Genomic DNA, 20379 nt, shown 5'->3' with positions numbered 1-20379 from the left:
TGAGATATCCTGTTGATGACCAGAACTTCAATTGCAAATGAATATTATCCCTGAGAATCTTTTACCTTTTATCCACCTTAGTCATTTCATTGATTTATGCTGATCATTCACTTTTACATTTCCTACATGGCCAAAATCCACATGGTGGCTTTTCAAAAGTACACCATAGTGACACAATTTACAGTTAGTAGTTTTAAGCTTGACTGTTTTGTCATCCTGTAATAATGCTTTATGTTTAAGATTTATAGTGGTATCTGAGGGGCAGAGCATATCTAGACGAGCAATACCGAGTACAATAAGAATACCTTTGGGGAGGTGGGGTGTTCCCACTTGCATCTGGGAAATCATGTAGCTGAACTTTTAATGTGCAGTCAGTTTTTTAGCCTGAAATAGAACTCCGTGCGGGAAAGGCTGAAATGTATAAATGCACAACATTTTGTACATCATTCTAAAGACAAGATGGCAGAGCCTTGCAAAACTCAGACACAAAGAAATAAAGAAAGAAAGAAATGTGGGATAAAGGAAGGAAGGTGGAGATGTGCATACAGTCCCTGTTTCAAGCAGAATATGAGAATGTGAAGCCTTTTATGTTCCTGAACTCTAAAAACCCAGCCTGTTAGGAATAGCTTCTGGGACACACAATGTCCAGCATTGTGTAAACAGTGAGTTTATACAATGTGAATAGAAGACAATACATGTATTTTCATGCATTTGCAACTGAAACAGATGTCATTGTTACTTATGAGATTTACTATGACCTTTGCTATAGCCTGCTGATGAGTATGCATTTGAATATCCAGTTAAACATTTAGGTTTTTGTATTTTTAATAAGTCCTTTTAAGAGCTCATGTTAATATGTTTGACTATTCAACATACAGTACTGGGATCCTATTCAGCAAAATCAATTTTAAACATAATAGTTTTAGCTTCCATTTTTAAATCATTAAAAATATTTTACACACATGCATCACTGTAGATGCTGATAAACTGATTTAATAAGCATTAACTTTAAAATAAACAAGAGTAAGGATGATAACAGATAACATGTAGCCTTAATAAAGACCCTTTTTAAAAGTTAAAACTTGTACTGTAGTTACTAATTACACATTCATAGTCGTGTCAGCAATGGAGCTGCCTTTAATCGAGTAAAGTGCTCATATCGTTCGATAATTCGATGACAGGGATCAGAAACTGTCAATCAGTCGGTTGCTATAGAAACTGATGAGCGCCTGGCCCGCTAGGTAACAGCATCCGTCCAAGTTAAAGCGCCCGAGACGTTCAGCTCGCGTTTGCGAAGCTGCTAGCCTTAATAGTAACAAACCTTCCTTACCGCCGTTACTGCAAGTAGTGCTTTTACAACGTGAAGGGAAAATAGGCAAACGCCTTCCTTTGTGCAGGTAGGTTTTTTTTTTTTATTTCGAATACTGGTCCTCGTTATTCTTTTTAGTGTATAGCCTGGGTTAAACTGTTCTTCATAATTGAAACGATCAGTATATGTACATTAAAATAGTTTTCCCATTAGTGGTGGAAGCATGCTGGAAGCAAGGATTACAAAATGTTTGAAAATGTTTTAATATTCCTGTTGTAGAATTACACTATTATATCTGTAGTACACAGCATGTCCTAAATTCAATCACTGTTCCCCACCCAGAGAAAAGCAAACAAATAAAACAAAACAAAACAAAAAACTGTATGTCCTTATATTAATTTAAAAATTGGGAGTAGAGGAAACATACACAGTTGGTTGAAGTTAAAATGTCTATTCTAGGACAGTTTGGGTTTTGGTATTTAAAAATTGATCTAAAGTGAAGAAGATTGCAAGCTCCTGTTATCCTATCTTAATTTATTTTCTTTGCTGAAATGAACCCTCTGATAAAATGTTAGACATTTGTTATTCAGGGTGCAGTATAAGTATAGCAGGACAGAGAATGCTGTGGTACTAAAATGACACACCCTAAATGAGAGAATGAGCTGGTATGCTTATTTACATGAAAGCTCTATATAATACGGACCATGTTATTAAAGTTACTTTCCCTTGTAATCATTAAAAGAATGTAACTTTCTAAACTGTTCTTAATCAGAGTACATTTTAATACTAAAGAAATGTATTTGTTAAGAAAAATAAATTCACAATCAAGAATAAATACTCTCCATACTGTAAAAATTAATAAATAAAAATAATTTAATTAAATTAAAAATCAGGTCTGATTTTGCTAGTCCATGTTTGGAACAATTTAACAATTTTCAGTAGTAGCCAAAGATGATGACAACATTAAAAATTAATATGACACCAGAATGAATTTTATGTTATTCTGCAGCATTTTTGAAGACTGGACATGACAATATGACAGTGGAAGACACCAGCTCTAAGTAACTATTCGATATTTTCTGGAAATTTGCTGCCATTTAACAAACAATGGCGACTGAGGAGACAGATGGTGGAGAATTTCAGGAGAAGGCTGGCCTGAAACGAAAATTAACAGGCCCACCAAGACTTCTTTTGGGAAAACCTCGGTCTCCAGTTCGTGATGAGATAAAATCAGATGCTCATGTTTTCAGGAAGCAACAGCGGCACAAATTTAGTGAGGCAGTCAAGGACAAAGCAGCAGTGCACCAAGGCAACAGTGAACCGGGCTGTGAATCACTGTGTGTTGCATGTCCGAGCCCTCAGTCTGCCTTTACTGTAAAAGAGGGAGCAATTTCCCTGGATCTCCAAGAAAAGTCTTTAGAAATCACCTTGGACTTACAAGAGAGGAGGGTGAAAAGAAAACATGGCAAGAATAGGCTGAAGAGGAGCAGAGCTAAAGCAGCCTTTAGAAGGGTTTTCTCCCCTGCCTTTATGTGTGTTTTGAAGAGAAAAAAAACAGTCATTAAGTCTGAGGAGTTCCTGGAAGATAAAACAGTGCACAGAGCATGCCTTAGCTTGCAAGATGCTCCAGGTGATAGTAACACCACACAAGAACCTTCGACCATTCTTAGTGTACCCTTTAGCATGACCAAAAGGTGTAAAAAAGAGGCACTTATGCAGGCCGGCACTGGAACCATAAAACGAAAATTCCATGTAAGGATATGGAATTTCTTCAAGAGACACTCAGTAAAATCTGAAAGAAATCTGAGCCAGGAAGAGGGTTGTGTGCGACCGTGTATTGATACCTTTATTGAAATTGAAAGAAAACCGGCTTGCTGTGCTCCTGAGTCATCTGGAACTCTGGCAGCAGATGAGCAGCTGAACAGATCAAGTAAGATTCATGAAGATAATGCCAGAATCACTGTAGAAACCTGTCCAGGGAAAGATGCAGACCACAGGGAAGAGGGTACAGAGATGATGAGCACAGACGTGAGTGCAGTCCCAAACACTGCATTCATTCATGAGAAAGTTGAACAGGTATCCTATCTCAAACAGGATGTATGCAAACACCACCAGTTCCCATATATAGTGGGTGAAGAGGACACAAAGGTACAGATCACTGAAATATTGGCACCTATAGGTCTATTACACTCTCAGGTACCACTACCATCTGTTCATGAGTGCAGTTCAGACACTGAAGTGACTGAAATGTCCTCAGATATTCCTGTTACTCGTGTGATAGCTCTAATTGACACATATAAGATTGTACCTATTGAAAATGAAGTTAAATGCAAACCAGTAATTACAATAGAAGATGTGCATTCATCAGATGAAGAAAAGCAGGAACCCATAGAGAATAACCCTCCACCGTGTGACAGACTGTCAACAGTTGTTTCAGCAAATGGCTCGTGTTACCCTCTCAAGATTAATAACATGGCAAATGACACTTTCCAGACTCTGGACCAAAGTGAACACAAGAGTCTACTTTCAGAGCTTGCACTAGTGCAGACGGCCTGGTCTTTGGTCCATGGAGCCATTAGTGAGGCAGTGAAACAGCTTTCATCTGAGTTACAGAGTAATCAGTCAGATCAGCATTATACTTAATACACACATCACAGGCTCCCTGACACACTGAAAATATACACCAGTCACCCCACCCCCTGCCAAACTAAAACATTTAGTCTTGTGGTTTGATAAAAATTAATGTTTCATAATCAGTGGTAGTTGAGTTATAGCATCATATTGCAATTATACACACTTATGTTGTTTTTAAAAGAGCAAGCTCTGTTTAACTGGCTGAGAGTAATGGCAGTCTCTTGTATCATGTGTATTGGTTAGAATTGTATGCAATGGTTTTCAAGTAGTGATGTTGAAATTATGTTGCAATATAAATATACTTTTCTAATTGAAATGTCAATCACATGTGTAACCTAGTAATACTTCCTCTATCACAGTGCCGGGACATCAACAATCTGCCTAAAACATGAAATTTGTTAGTGGTTTATATAATTATTTCTCACCCGGTTCATATTTTTAGCCAGAATGTGACATTATCTTTCATATCACTGCAACATAAGCCTAGTTTCTATAGCAATGGATAACCCATGTATTTCAGCTACACAACCATGTGGGCATGTTACGTTTCTTTCCTCGTTTTATCCTTGCTGGAATTTTAGTCTTTGTGTAAATCTCTACAAAATAACATTTACCATATATTCTTAGCCTGGTCTTGTTTTGAATTATGATGAACACTGAACCCAGAAGGATCATCAAGATATAATTTGATTAAATGTAAATATGTGGTAACAGCTGGCAGGAAAATAAGTCATTTTAATTCCTGTGGCCCATATTCATATTTAAATGTAGACCATATAGTAAAATATTTATGATCTAATAAATATGTTCTAATTATCCTGGATGTGGTAGGAATAACACCCCAAAATGTATTTTTAAGATTATTTTAAGATTTGATTTAGTCAACATTTGGCTTCACCTTGGCAGTTTGTAAATCCTTCATGTCAAACATTCTATTGATAACAACCACTTGCTCTGGAAACATGCTTACACTTCTCAGGCAAATGATACCCTCTAGTGGTAAAATAGGGAAGTGGTATTAAGTTGAAAGTTTGTATTGCAATCATTGATGGTTGTTCTTTGATTTAAATAAAACACATCGGTATTGATGTAGGAAATTAAACTGCTGGTAATTGAAAATGTCATTTATATAAAAAAATAATCAGCACACAGTATCACACAATATTACTCAGATTTGATCATAAAGAGACTATTCAAGATGTACTCTACAAGTCACAAAAGTATCACAGACATTTGCTTGTCACTGGTTTAACCTTCTCATCACAGTACACTGACCTCTGCTGCATTGGTGGTCAATAAATCTGGGCTGTGGATTGTTAAGGAAAAAGTGTTTTGTTTTTTTTCTCCAAATCAATTATCAACCATATCCTAAGAGCCATAGAGGTCAGAGCATGCCATACGCTAAAGCTGTTGACAGATGATCTACAAGACTAAATGGCTCTGATTTCTTCAAGACAGTGATATTACTTCACCAGTCGTTATGTAAAATACAAGATGTTACATTTATGTGGTAAGATACCAAGAGAGGTGGTCATGTACTTTTAGTACCATGATACATACAGAGTAAATTTTGACAAGTCTTTCGAGAGTCACAAAAAGCCAAAAGCACTAGTTGCACACATTCTTTCATCCCTTTACTGCTGTTGTGCAGACTTCTTAGAGCATTTCACAGAATTAGGCACTACACTAATTTAGTGACACCAACATAGCCAACTATTAAAGAAGGAACACTATTCTCATTATGTACCACTTTATGGATTTGGTTGGGCAACAAGTGCTTTTAGTTTCAGTGTCGCGTGGCAAATATTTCTAAGGCACTGAACCAGATTTACTGCAAGATTTTATTTTTAACTGCTTGATTTTGTTTTTTAAATTGAATACTGGCTACAGCACAACAAGAAAACAATTGTGAGGTGTAATGTGTTGATATGTGTCATTGTTACAAGAACAAATTGGGTGTAAAACTGAGTTCAAATTCTTTGTCTGTGCTGGTTTAGTTTCATGTGCTCTACTAATCAAGATAGTCTTTGAAAATACGGTATTACTGAAAATTATGCAATGCCTCACTCTTCAGTCCAGCTCAGTTATATTCACAAACCACAATTCAATATACACAAACACTGAACTCATCAAGACAGGGGCCTTATAAAGAGCACTTCTCAAACAGAAACATACTAATTGGGAGTATATGAGACAGGACAGAAGGGAGTGTGTCAAAACTGAAGAGGAGAAACAAAAACGTGAACTCCTCCTACAGGTTGGATCAGAGGGAGTGAAGCGGCGTATATCTGAGGCCAGCAGGCATGTGTCACTCCACGGTCACAGCGTCCACGCTCTCCTGCGACACCTCAGAGTCCAGTGAGTAGCAGGAGCTGCCATTGTCCTGAGTTTCCCGGGCAGCGTCGTCAGGTGCGGCTGGCCCGATGTCTGCCGGGCCCTCGCAGCCGTGTAGAAGCGGCCCACAGAAGCGCCCGTAACGGTGGTAGCGCAGCGGCTTGCCTACGTGCGCAAACATGTGCTCCTGCAGCTGGCTCTTCTGTGAGAAACGCTGGTTACACACGGCACATGCCATCTTCCTCTTGCGTGTGAAGCCCGCCGGAGGGCTGCCACTGACCCCGCCGCCCGCTGCCACCGTACCACCCGCGCTCCGCTTCGCCTCGGCTGCCAGCTCGTCAGCCAGAGCCTGGCTCTGTCGCAGCGCTTCCTCAAGGCTGCCGATGTCAGAGCGCTCCTTCTGGACACGCCTCTCATCTACTGCCCGCCTCTCATCGCCGCCGCCATCCTCGCCTGCACCCTCCATCAGGGCGCAGGTTGAGTGACTGAAAAGGTGCTCGCGCAGGCCCTCGGGAGAGAGGCAGCGCTCTCCGCAGCGAGGGCACAGCAGTGCCAGGGGGCCGTCCTTGAAGTGGCTGGCCTGACATGGGCTGCCCTGGTTAGAGGGGAGGGAGGTAGGTGCACGCAGCTCCTCCTCACCCTCGTCTGGTTCTTCCTCTTCCACCCTCTCCTGTTTGATGCGGGCTGAAATGTCAGAGTCGTCCCCTGAGGCCGTGGAAGAGACGCCATGCAGGGCATGGGGTTGTCTATCTGGTGGAAGCCCCTCCAGCCCCACGGCCAGAGCCGGCCGGCCATGTGTCCGCTCGGCCCGGGCACTGGAGCGCCCGTCCTCAGCTTCCCGTGAGCTGCCCGCTTTTAGTGGCTCTTTGGTGGCAAGTTGAGAGGAGATCTGGATGCCATAGAGGTTGGACATGCGGATAGTGTCAGAAGAGGCATCAGGTCCGCCCTCTCCCGCCTTACGGCAGAGCTGGTATGCATGGAGGAACTTGATGCCATCCTGCAGCCTGCTCTGATCCACAGGCTGTTTAGGGCCCATGCCTGTATACATGATGTGTAACAGGTAGCTGAAGACATCTGGCTGGATGTCTGTTGGCTGGATCTTAATGCACTCACTGAATATTGGGAAACAATTGGGATTCACTTAGCTAATCAAGCATTGCTCACTTTCAACTGCATATTTAATGAAGCCTGTGTATCATGTTACTTATATCTGTTTCCCAAGTAAGCTGGGCATAGACATTGAGTATTCTCTAATCCTTGATCTTGATCACAAAAAAGAAACGTTTCTTGCATATTTGCTTACACCATAGCAAAATCCTAGTTCTGAATGAACACCTGCAATAGTTTGCATAAGTCAAACTAGAAACAAATAAACAAAGTAAATTAATTCAGTGCTAGATTTGTTACACTGAACGTTGCAATCCTAAGATCACATCAACAAGACTGACCAACCTGGACTGGTGAATGAAGATCATCTTGAAGTAGTTAGAGAAGGCAGCCAGTACTGCTCGATGAGCCTTAAAGTACACATTGCCAATGGCAACGGTGCAGTCACAAAGGAAACCAAACTCCCTTTGGACATTCAGCTGTTTCAAGAGGAAGAGACTGTGGCTGGCCACGTCCATGATGCACTCTCCTAACCTGCACACATAAGCATGCGCACAATAAACAGTCGGGTGAGAAGGAAGGAGGTGGAGGGGAAGATAGGAGACAGGCGGGGTACTTATTCTTATATGCATATCATACCATGTCAAAACCAAAGAAGATAACTGGCGACCTCTAATGGCTAAAATAATTTCAGATTTTGCACATTTTTAGGGAAACCTAGGCCAGATGTTTACATCTGGATGGGACTGTCCCAGCGACTCTTATGTATACTGTGACTATATGTCTGCCTTTGGCTTCACGCGTTTTAAGCATCTATACACGGAGACATGCTAAACGCTCTAAATGTTATAAAAATCAGTGCAGTTTCAGTCGTTTTATTTCCACTGCATTTTGAACTTACACCAATAGTTATCTAAGTGACATATTACGTGAATTATTTTGTTGGTTACATTAAGCTGATAGGGCCTTCATGTAAAATCAAAGAACACATTTATTGTTGTCTTGAAGTGTTTTAGCACGGTAACGTTAACCTGATTTTCTCATGCCTTTTTAACTGAGACAATACCTGACTAGCGTTACACAAAGCACTTTCGAAATAGCACTATTCGTCGCGAGAACTGACAGCGTAATATATTTTTGCCCGCCTGAAAAATGCATGCAAAGAATTGAGTTTATGTCGTTGTGATGTGGCTGGTTTGTCCTCCCCCAACCTTGTTCAAGACAGCATCACATTAATTTTACAGGTCTAGTCCACACCGATGAAATGTTCTCGAAGAAACGCTGTTCGTTTCTGTGCATCCTCACAAATAAACCATGCATGTGCTCATGGAAAGAGTAAATACGTTCGTATAACCAAAGAAAGCGCATTCTTACCACCTATTCGCGTGAAACTGGTATTTATTTCGTATGTGTTGCTGCAGGAAAATTCTCTTATGGTCTCGCGTTTCTTCCTATGCGACTGACGGCTTAGCTTGTTATCCGTCACGTGACCATAATGTACATTAGCCGTTCCAGACAAATGCATGAAGAAAACATAAAATAAGTCTGTTGTTTCACGTTTTTCTTTTATGCGGAATGCTGTCTGCCCACCATGCTGCAGCAAAATCAACGATTAACCGAAACAGGCGTACAAAACGCTAATCAAAGTCATATGCAGTATTCAACAAAGTTTATTTGAATAACATCTAGCGTTACTTCAGAACTACATTTTATATCTGCAAATTTTGTTTTTGTTTTGTAAAAATTGGTTAAAATTTTGTTGAACATTTTCTCTTAAAATTATTATTGAATACTGCTTTCTCTTTGCTTCTAACTTAAAAAAAAAAGTGACCGTGTGGTAACCTCTGATGTTGAATATTTTCATGTATGGTTGCATTTTCACTGTAGCCTACTGCGTGCCCGTCCTGGGCGGGTTACATTTGCGTGAGTGGGGCCGGATCTAGCTCGGGCTGTCTAGTGCGGTGCTACAACTCGCAAAGCGGCTGTGCGGAAGTCCTTTCATCCCTGCTGCAAAAGGGGCTTCGCCTCGCGATTAGCTATTCTCGTCACAAGTTTCTGCTTGGATTCAAGCAAAAAGGAGGAACTCTCTTATTCAGTGTTTTAATTCAACCTCTTGTTCGCTATCCCTCAGCACACATTACCATCGGTGAGTATTTTTCGTGTTCTTTGAGTGTAAACATTAGCTAATGAGAAAGCTCTCCCAGTACGTGCGGGAAGCAGCGCGGGGGTGGTAGTGCGTGCTTGCGTGAGAGGTCTACGACAAAGCTGGCTAAATCTAGTCTTTCTGTTGTCGCTTCATAGCACTCATTACTTCTATCGTGTTCTTGCTTAAGTATGGGTCGAGTGGTATTTTTTGCACACTTTCTATCGCGAACAGTTTGATTTTACTTTTAGTGCGGTATGATTGACAGCCACAGCGCCCGCATGATTCCTTCTCCGAAATAGGCCAATGAAAACGCGTGGGCGGGATGTAAACCTCTCAATTTTAGCACAACAAAGGGAAACTACAGTTCTAGTTCATACTAGTGAATGTAGACTATCGATAGCTTTCAGATTTATATTACTGACAGAATTTACAAATTTACCTTTTTTACGTGTAAGGCGCAGAGAGCATATTTTAGATCCTTTCCCACGCAAAGTGATTCAACTACATAGCTGCCAATCATGTCTTACCACACCACACATTTCTTTTAATTTTTTAAACTAAGCATAATTACCTGCCTAGTAAGTCTACAGGTTTTCACTTAACATTGACAGCAATAAAAGATCAAATCTTCGAGATCACAAATGCTGAAGATTATTTTTTTTTTTCATATCTTATGTTAGTAAACATGGTTTGATCCCATTTCATTTATACCATATTCAGGTGTGTGTTGAACATCAGCCAGTTACCACAAGTCCTGTTACTTGTTATGAAAAAAATTGAATAATATTTCCTGTCCTGCTGACCAACACTAATATCAAACTCTTGTGTGACCAACTATGCTTTAAAGTAAATGAGTCACAAGTTTTTTTTTTTACAAAGCACATCTTATGATACTGTTATGTTTATGAGAGTAAAAATGCTCTTTTACTACCAGTGCTGCCTAAATACACTTTTACCACCAATTTCTCTAGAGGCCACTTGGGTTTCTCATTTTTCATTTACAATCGTGTGATCAGGCTCTGTGTGTCCCAGTCCTCCGCAGGGTGATGGCAAGGCCAAGCCACAGTGAGCATGTTCTGCAGCAGCTCAACAACCAGCGGGAATGGGGCTTCCTGTGCGACTGCTGCATCGCCATTGGCGACATTTACTTCAGGGCCCACAAGGCTGTGCTGGCAGCCTGCAGCTCCTACTTCAGGATGATGTTCATCCGCGACCAGCAGGGGGCGGCACGCCTGGACCTCAGCAACATGCAGATCAGTGCAGAATGCTTCGACCTCATCCTGCAACTCATGTACCTTGGCCGCATCATCGTGGACCACTATGAGTTTGAGGAACTGAAGTCCTCCATGGCGTACCTTCAGATGTACTACATCCCTGACTCGCTGGAGGACCTTCGAGACATCCGTACATCCAACCTCACTCCCTCCTCTTCAGCTTCCTCCTCTTCGTCTAGCTCCTCATCTTCCTCCGGCACTGTTGGGAGTAAGATGATGTTTGGCGTGCGTATGTTCGAGAAGCAGAAGACGAGTCCTGCGGCTAGCGAGTGTGCACCTAAGATTGCGAGCACTCGCCCCAACATCAACGTGTCAACTGTGAGGCCTGTAGAAGACGTAGTCCTGCCACTTGCTCCAGCGCATTCAGATAATCTGGTGGAGCAGCCTTGTGACCTGAGGAAGAGGGCCTCAGGCCGAAGCTCTGCGCTGAAAGAACGGCCCCGCTTTGGCCGCACATATACGTGTGACGACTGTGGCTTTGTCTTCAGCTGTGAGAAGCTTCTCATTGAGCACATCCTCACCTGTACCAACCGCAAGGCATACCAGGCCCCCAGAGTGGGAAAAGCAGCCACCAGCAACTCCAGCAAAGCAGAGAGCTCAGCCTCGGAGGGGCCAGAGGAGCACAGAGGAGCAATTTGCAAGGGCGAAGAGGATTGGCCTGACCACAAGTCAGACTCCGAATCAGTCATCAGGTCCATTGCCACCGGAATGGACAGCGATCCCACTTTATCCAGGAACGTTACCATCAAGGAGGAGCAGGACGATGACTCAGAGGACACGGAGATGGAAAGCATAAAAGTAGTCCAGGTGGGAAACCATAGTGTAGAGAGTTGCAAGGCACGCCGCAGCATGTTCAGAGACAATGTCGGCGACCACATGAAGTTTGACAGCGATGATGAGGCAGGAGTGTCGACCATGGATGACTGCACCAGTGCTCTGGAGGGTCACAGTAAGGAAGCAGGGCCAGACGCAAAAGTGCGCAGGATCAAAGAAGAGAAACAGGATGGCGAGTGTATTCCATGTGAGCTGTGCGGGACCTTGCTGACCGAGGAGGACCAATCTGCCCATTACATCTCCAACCACATGGGACATATATGTGCGTGCGGGCGGTGTGGCCAGGTGCTGATCAAGGGCAGGCAGTTGCAAGAGCATGCAGAACGCTGCGGCGAGTCCCAGTGCCCTGAGACTGACTCCCCAGGTGAAGACTCTCCCCTGCCTGAAGACGGCCCGGTCTTGGACGAGGGCCTACTAGATGCAGCAGACCTGGGCTTCCGCTGCCCCCTTTGTGGCTTGATATTTGAGAGCGAGAGTCTCGCTGTCGAGCACACGCTGTCCTGCCCCGAGCAGGAGCCCTTTCGGGCCACCACCATGGAGGACGGCGCCGAGCCTGACCACCGGCGCAAGCACTTCTGTGCCATCTGCGGCAAAGGCTTCTACCAGCGCTGCCACCTCCGTGAGCACTACACTGTGCACACCAAGGAGAAGCAGTTCACCTGCCAGACATGTGGGAAGCAGTTCCTTCGCGAGCGGCAACTCCGCCTGCACACCGACATGCACAAGGGCATGGCACGCTATGTGTGCCCCGTATGTGACCAGGGCACCTTCCTGAAGCACGATCATGTACGTCACATGATCTCCCACCTGTCGGCCGGAGAAACCATCTGCCAGGTGTGCTTTCAGATCTTCCCTAGTGGTGAACACCTGGAGAAGCACATGGATGTTCATCTGTACATTTGCGGCGTGTGTGGGGAGAAGTTTCGACTTCGCAAAGACATGCGAAGCCACTATAACCTAAAACACACCAAGAGACAGTGAGAGAGAAAGAGAGAGAGAGACAGAGAGAGAGTGCTTTTCACGTGAATTTTTAAAATAAGCCATTCTGTAAATGTGAGGAGAATCTATGCACTTAGACACCAAATAATACCTATAAACTGCACTTTTTATGGTATGCATAATCCACGTGTTTGGTTTTTTTCATGTGAGATTCAGTGACTGAGACAAACCTTGTCATTTGTTGAATCTCAGTTCATCTTACTCTACATGTAATCAATGAAATACAGTATGTCATTATGTTTTACTTAACAAGCTTCTAAAGCCCAAAATCAAAATTTACGTTGAGTTGTTTTAGATAGCAGCATTGGTCCATCTTAACATGATTCAAATCTTTGAGTACATGCTTATTTTAGAAATGTTAAGTATAAACAGGGCTTTTCTGTTTTTCCAGTAAGGACCTGTTTTGTTTTGGGGGTTTTTTTTTAACTATTATTTTGGTGCTCTAAATTTTCTGTGACAAATTTTACTTTATTTAAATGTTATTTTAATTTATAGCCCTGGTAAAGTCTTCTCAAGTGTAGCTGTTCAAGAAACATACATCTTTGAGGCCTAGAGCACAATGGCTATCTAGCATTAAATTGTACGGTTTGGGCCATTCTCCTGTTTGCAACAGAACACTAAAAGTACTGAGTTTGATACAAATCAGTCTTCAAACACTCTTCAGCCAGGTTTTTTTTGTGTCAGAATTATCTTATTTCCTTTAAACATAATCCAGGATTTAATGTATTAACTATGCAATTTGTTTGTGTGAATGAATTTGTTCAGTCAGAATTCAGCAAGAGCTGACAAGTGCTGTGTCATTAGACTTTTTTTTTTTTTTTTTTTTTTTTTTAATTAAAAAACATCTGTTTGGAAGATATTTTTTTATAGTTTGTACACCATGCAAACTGAAGGTACACCATGTATGGTTTCAATCATATTTTAAGCATATTTTACTGCTGTAATCATTGAATGAAGCCCTGAGTAGAAAGCCTGTTTTCTGTATATTATAAATACCCTTCATACAAAATCATTTTCATTCAGATTTTTTTTCAGCTGTTACACAGAAACAGTTGTGTTATCTGACAGGCACTTGCATTTTTAGCTCATTTTTGGAAGGATTTAATGGGTCAGTGGGTGTAATACAGAAACAGGCTTTTCACAGGGGACATCAGTGTGCCTTTGTGAGCTAGCAGGGTTTCAAATGCTTGAAATATTTTATCCAAATCTTATACATTATATCTTGAAGTATGTTTGGTCCTAGGCGACTGAAGACAAATCACAGCATGAGTCTCTTTATACTTGATACAACTTACACATTTGATCATATTTTATTTTACTTGTTTTATTTTCAGCTCATGTGTAGCTTCTAGTGTGTATATAAGTTCTGCTTCTCGTTTTTCATTAGGGAGAAGAACCATTAGGTCTTTACTGTGAGGTCAGTGTGTTGGAAAATGAAATGCTTCTTGATCCACATTGTGAGATTACAACATTAAAGACTAACAGCCAGTCTTTCTTTGTCACTTCTAAATTGTGCCACTGTATCCCTTTTCTAAAATCCAGCATGGCCAAGCACTCAGTGGTATGATATTTGGGCCTTAAGAGTGATTTGTGAAACCATCTGTCCAATCCCCTATCATGTGTTAAGCAACAATTATTTGTGTAGCTGAGCAGACAGCAGGCATCCAGGCATGGTACAATTGTTTTCACCTCATGGTTTGCATCTGATAGACAGCTCGTGTCATTGATCATTGGTAGGCAAGCGTTTTTAAATGTATGAACATTTTGTTATGGTCAGGTCACATGCTTTTTAAAGGCGTGGTTGGTTGTTTAAGCATTTGATCAAATGAGTGAACATTTTGTTATAGTCAAGACAAGTGCTTTTTAAAGGTGTGGTTGGTTATTTAGTCATTTATTAGTTCACACCCAACTAATATACAATTTTACAGATATTGGAATATTCAGATTTTTTTTCCTTATAAAATTTGAGGATTAGTGACATTTTTATTATAACTATATTTGGTATTAAGAACATAATACAATCTAACTTTTAGGAGTACCGTTATAGACATTTGAGAAAGATTTGAGATGACTTCATTACCACTAATTCTCTTCACTGTTTCCACTATTTTATTCTACATTTTGTCATCAATAGTATCATTGTCATTATTATTTTAAGTAATTTACATGAAGTCTAGACAAAAAAGACATGACTAATGAAAGAAAGTAAGGTAAACAACACAAAAGCATAATTCACATCTGACATTATATGGCTATTTTAAAAACCATTATAGTTTGTCAGAGAAGCTGTTCAACTTCTAATAGCAGTTAATATGATTGGTTGTATGTGCCACTAATGCAGACACCATAGCCAGCCAAATAAAACAAAACTGAAAAAGCAACATGCATGGTTACAAGTGACTAAGAGTGTATAAGGTGAATAAAAATGTGTTTTAATGAGAACACATTAAATAAGAACTTAAATTCTGTAACTTTTTCGAAGCAAAAGAAATTTCCTGATGGTAGATTCAGGTAGATTGTGTTATCTTATGCATGAAGAAATGAATGAGGGAGGCTTCTGCTGTGGCTTGTCTGAACAGGTTTAAAACACTGGGCCTGAAGCATGTACTGAAACAGCAGTCCTCCTTGTTGTGTACATACAGGATTCACTGTTCACGGGAGATCAGGGTATTTACACATTGGTTTTGAAAATGAAAGTTTTTAAACACCAGCTTTGTGCACAGTCCAGGAAGGACAAGTTCTCTTTCACTGATCTTTTATCTGCAAATATTGCTAACCTGTTCTTTTTTGTTTGTTTATTGTTTTTCTTATTTCACATTTGTCATTATGAAATTAAGGTTTTATGGAGAGCTGGTGGTGCAGGTGCAATCCTGACGAGCCAAAAGAAGCCCAGGAGGTCAGCAACATGACCAACATCTGCGGCTCACTCAGGTCATTAGGTGTCCAAAGGTTGGTACCATGGTTGACCTCTGTCTCACTCAGAAGAAGACAAGTAGACCTCATCACAGTTCACAGGATGAAGAGTGCTTAGAGGCATTCCAGGTTGTCTGAGAAAACACAGTTTCTGAGACCAAGATGGGGGAAGTTGGTAGTTAGTTAGGGTTCCAGTTAGGTATGGTTCAGGATGTTAAGTCCATCAGGTAAAATCATTCCTCATTTATGGGTATCAGAGGCATGAAACTGACTTATGCAATAAGCAGAGAAATTCTCAGTTCCATATATGTGGAAGTTTTCAGGTTGTTCTATATAGATTCTAAGTGACTTCAAATATTTAGTATCTTTGGAACAAATCGTTATAACGTGCTAAGATTCTCAACAGTCATATAATAGTGGGATTGGATCAGAAGGCCTCACTGAGTCAGTTTAGAGTATTTGCAGTCATTTGTGAAAATGAGCAGCATTGGTGTCCTATGTCAGATTAATGTACAATAATCTGACATGACACGCTAACCCACCATTTACATCTATTTGTTCCCATAATTACACAGACCCGGTCGCCGAAATTAGAATATAGAGTGAATAACAGCCTATTGACAGAATTAAATAAAATGAAATTTGATTTGAAGGTTTCAGTAATGATACTAAAGGCCAATTTTCCTAAAACATCTTATTAACACCATTTTAATCTTAGCAAAGAATTTTCATTTTATTTTATTTCATGTTACATTGTCATTTGTGACAGTGGTTTAAGTAGGCATCAATTCAGCAGTAAATCTCATTGCTACACACAGAGTCTTAACAGTAGGATAGTGATTTCTCCACACATGGCCTTATTAGTAGGACAGTGATTTCTTCATACATGGCCTTAATGCTTTATAATTGGTTTGTTCAACCTTTGATACCTTCCATACTATTCTAAATGACTAATCATACTAGAACTCCAGTGTAAGCATTGTAGTCAAATTGATATTTTACTACATATACATTAAAAATTAAAACTTATGTACATTTATGCACAAAAATAAACAATAAGACAGACTACAGGAATGCATTTTTCTGTTGCTCTCAGCCTTAGTGTCGAGTCAGGAGATATTCACTGCCTCACTGTTCCTGCAGCTGCACTGCTGCCTCTATAGCTAACAAGCTTTCGAAACCACTTTGGAATCCCAGGAAAGCTCTTGTGGTGGTCTCTCTGATGCATGGCGGCATACGTTTACCACACTGCAGGAACGGTATATGCAGGCAGACTTTCTAGCACTATTTAAAGAGCATAGACATGGCTTTCATTGCCAAGGGAGATGATCTGCATGGGATTCTGTTAGTCTTTGCTTAAAGTCAGCAGTGATTATGTATTTTGTAATATTTGGCATGCGCAGGCTTCCTTGTTCAGCAGTAAAAATAGCATTGACATTTGTACTATACACAATCATAGCTTACTAGTACATTACACCTGACTCACAGAATCAAAGGATTTAGAATTCTGGGCTTTTAAGAGGGTTCATAACATAGTTCTGTTTCGTTTTTGTTTGTTTATCCAATTGTTTATTGCCCAGTTTTTTTTACTTCTCATACTTACTTTGTCTGACTTGCTTAACCAGGAGCTAAATAGTGTGTAGACTGTGCTCTCTTATTTCTGAACTCTTGTCATGATTGGTCTAGGTTCTATCTGTCATGGTACTGTCGGACAGGTTTGACTCTACCAGTTATGCCTGAAGAAAGCCCTCATTCCCAGTAATAATTGCAAGCTTTATGAATTTTCAGTTGTGGGAAGGTTCAGTATAGACATTTCGTAATCTAAATAGATACTGTGATAGAATAACTGGTTTTACCTGCTATGAACAGGGCTTGGTAGATAAAAATAATTGTGCTGTTTTGTGATTGTCCACTTGATGGCATCGTTTCATTTTCATAGGATTATATGAAAGAACTAAACATTACTTGCTTTTTGGTTTATTTTATCTTGCCCTGTGCTAACATTATAAATGAACCTTAAAAGTAAGGAAAGGTCTTGCCTTATTTGTTTTTGCCCTTGAAAGAAAAGTGACAAATGATGTGTCATTTCATTGACCATATGCTCAGATGAATTCAGAGTTATGTATATATGTGCATACACACAAAACAGGATTTATAAAATATTATTAATAATCTTTATTTAGCCAGCCCTAATCATACAGGAAAATAAAAGGTGATTTACAAGGTTATTCTTCTTTAATGTAAAGTAGTCTTATCTGAGACAACCATTCGATATAGGTCTCCACTTCGGCCCACACATCTAATTGGATTTCTTGCCCACTATTATCCCTAATTGCATGATCCAAGGCAGCAGAGGTCTGTTTGTGGTCATGGCTGATATGAATGTGCAGTGTTTAACTGTCCCCCTGTTGTGTCTGGTTAACATAATGTCCTGGTAAGGAAGATCTGTTTATCAGGACTATGTGTGTCTGGTCATCACAAAAGCAACACAGGCTACCTTTGACTGGTGGAGAGTATGTATGTTGAGCTCAGTAACTCAGCTATGAGTCTGGTGTCTTTGGTGCACTCTCAAACACTGCATTATGATGAGGCATCAGAGGCTTTCAGTTCTATAGTGTCTGGGTTCTCACATTCAGATTTCTCTGTTCTTCATATCATTACTGACAGTGATGATTTCTTCTGCCGACCAGCTGTTTTATTTATGTGGGAGAAACAAATTCTCAGAGAACAGAGAGATGTGGTCTTTGATGGAGGCAAACATGGTCATCTCATGTTGTTAAATATGCAGATTGAAATCAAACCCCCACCTCCAGTGCAATTTCATATCTGCACTCAATACATCCCATTTTGCTTTTTAGTTTTTGTAACATAGTATGGTTCACTTCTCTGCCTAATAGAAGTCTGCCAAACAGTCTTTCCTACAATTATATAATGTTTTCTGCCCATGTCCCTGTCTAAAATTTGATATGGTATTGTTGATGAGCTGCTCCCAGATGATAAGGAATGGATCACTCAAAACAGATTCTTCAATCATCTAAAAGCAAGACTTTTTCAGCTATTGGTCAATGTCCTTAAAGATTAAAGAAGTATGTGGAGTCCAGAGAGCTCAAAAAAGCACATTTTCTTTGGCATGTGTGCACAAACCCATGGCTATATGTACTACACAACCAATTGTTTTGCTAAGAATAAAATGTGATAGCAGCTTGGTTAATTAATAAGAACATTCTGTTAAATTTCTTCAAAAACCCTGGATCTGAGCTTTTTTCAGCTCACAGTGAGATTTTGCCCTGAAAGCCCAGAGTCAGGTTTTCAGAGGAGGTGGACAAAACACACATGGTGAGAGCATAATTGCAACATTACTGCCCTACTGGCTTTACTGACTACTGAAGCACCATGTTCTTTGAGGATCTTTAGAAACAATTTCAGCACTGCCCCTACATTTTTACATTTGTTTTGGCAGAACATGTTGTCTATTTAGCTTTTTACATTTATTTAGGAAATTTCAGAAGAACAGAAGAATCTTTAAATTCAGAAGAACAGAAGAAGCAATGGCTACCAATCATCTTGCAAAAAACATGGAGGAAATGCCATAGAGGCTTCAGATAAGAGAGCCCTGTAGCAGTTTCATTTTTAAAAAGTAGCCCTGGAAGCAATATTATTAAAAACCCTTCCTGTTACATGATGAGAAGATATTGTGCAGGACCATTTTTGCTTTCCTTTGCTTTTCTTTTTTTTGCTAGTTTTCTTCTAGCATTCCATATACCTGACTCAGGCTTTTAAAATCAACTTGGAAGTTCTGTTTGGATATGGGTTTGCCACTGTGTACTTTTGCAAGAAGTTAGATATTTTAATTTGAACAGTGTGCATATTATATATAACTGTTTACCTGATGAATGGAACACGGTAAGTTTCAGAGCCCATTCTTTCCTATAATTTAATTTATGAATTTATGAACTGATTTCATGAACTGTAATGATGAGTCCAAAGCATTTTCCAGTGTGTTTAAATATTTAACTGCTTTTAAAAGGCTTTTTAATCTATGTTCAAATGGGACAACTACAATAACAGCAAATAGTACAGCTGAGTGAGAACCACAAACAGGCCTCAAAATATTGCACTAAGATTGCATTCCCATTCCATCTACCTTTGACACTAAATTCCATACAAAACATGCTTGATAGGAATGTTATCACTATAAATGCAGAGAAATATGTCATGCTTGAGAGTGAAGGGTTTTAGTGAAATTGTATGGGAAAGAAAATCTTAAATGTCACGATGGGCTGAACACCTTTGAACAGAAATGTATGGTGGTGAAAACAGCTGAATTTAGAGAAAAAAAAACCTTTCAGTTAATAGAGACATCCATAACATTCTACACAGTTGTCTGGTGTCAAGAGCATAAACTAAAATTTGGCTAGGAAAGCATATGTGTAGCTATGCATTCATTATTTGCAGAAGAAATGTGACTGTGTAAATTTGTAAGACCTCACTATCACACAATTACACACAATTACTCATCTACAGATGATGTTACTTTTTGCTAATAATGGCATTTTTTTCTTAACTGAGGAAGTGGCATTAAGTGTTTTAATGACAAAAACATGTTTAGGTCATCAAGTTCATTTTTGTTATATGTTGCACACTAACTGATCAGAAAGGTCATATTAACTCTATAAGGCTAAGGGAACAAAGAGTGGGTAAGTTAAAGAATTGTAGGGTAGTGCACTTGCATTAACTAATAAAAGTCATATGATCAGTTCCTATCACACATTTATAGCCAGGTAACTGATCACTTAACTTCTGAGCATTTCCCTATTTGAAGAAAATAA

The 20379-nt window shown here is 40.1% G+C and overlaps 2 protein-coding genes across 2 annotated transcripts; one reads left to right on the top strand and one right to left on the bottom strand.

Annotated features, from left to right (window-relative positions):
• Nucleotides 1-4671: 4671 nt before the first annotated feature.
• On the bottom strand, nucleotides 4672-8830 carry zbtb25 (zinc finger and BTB domain containing 25). The gene is made up of 3 exons (XM_026999006.2): nucleotides 8759-8830; nucleotides 7730-7918; nucleotides 4672-7389 (listed from the first exon to the last, which is right to left on the bottom strand). The coding sequence occupies exons 2-3, from the start codon at nucleotides 7900-7902 to the stop codon at nucleotides 6252-6254; spliced, it is 1311 nt and encodes a 436-aa protein (XP_026854807.2). The 5' UTR covers nucleotides 7903-7918; nucleotides 8759-8830; the 3' UTR covers nucleotides 4672-6251.
• A 532-nt stretch (nucleotides 8831-9362) lies between these two features.
• Nucleotides 9363-14147, top strand: zbtb1 (zinc finger and BTB domain containing 1). The gene is made up of 2 exons (XM_026998902.2): nucleotides 9363-9530; nucleotides 10563-14147. The coding sequence occupies exon 2, from the start codon at nucleotides 10577-10579 to the stop codon at nucleotides 12617-12619; it is 2043 nt and encodes a 680-aa protein (XP_026854703.1). The 5' UTR covers nucleotides 9363-9530; nucleotides 10563-10576; the 3' UTR covers nucleotides 12620-14147.
• Nucleotides 14148-20379: the final 6232 nt, after the last annotated feature.

This window comes from Electrophorus electricus, chromosome 3, assembly GCF_013358815.1.
Source record: "Electrophorus electricus isolate fEleEle1 chromosome 3, fEleEle1.pri, whole genome shotgun sequence".
Taxonomy (NCBI): Eukaryota; Metazoa; Chordata; class Actinopteri; order Gymnotiformes; family Gymnotidae; genus Electrophorus; species Electrophorus electricus.
Note: the sequence above shows the minus strand (reverse complement) of the source record. Positions and strands in the feature narration are given on the sequence as shown.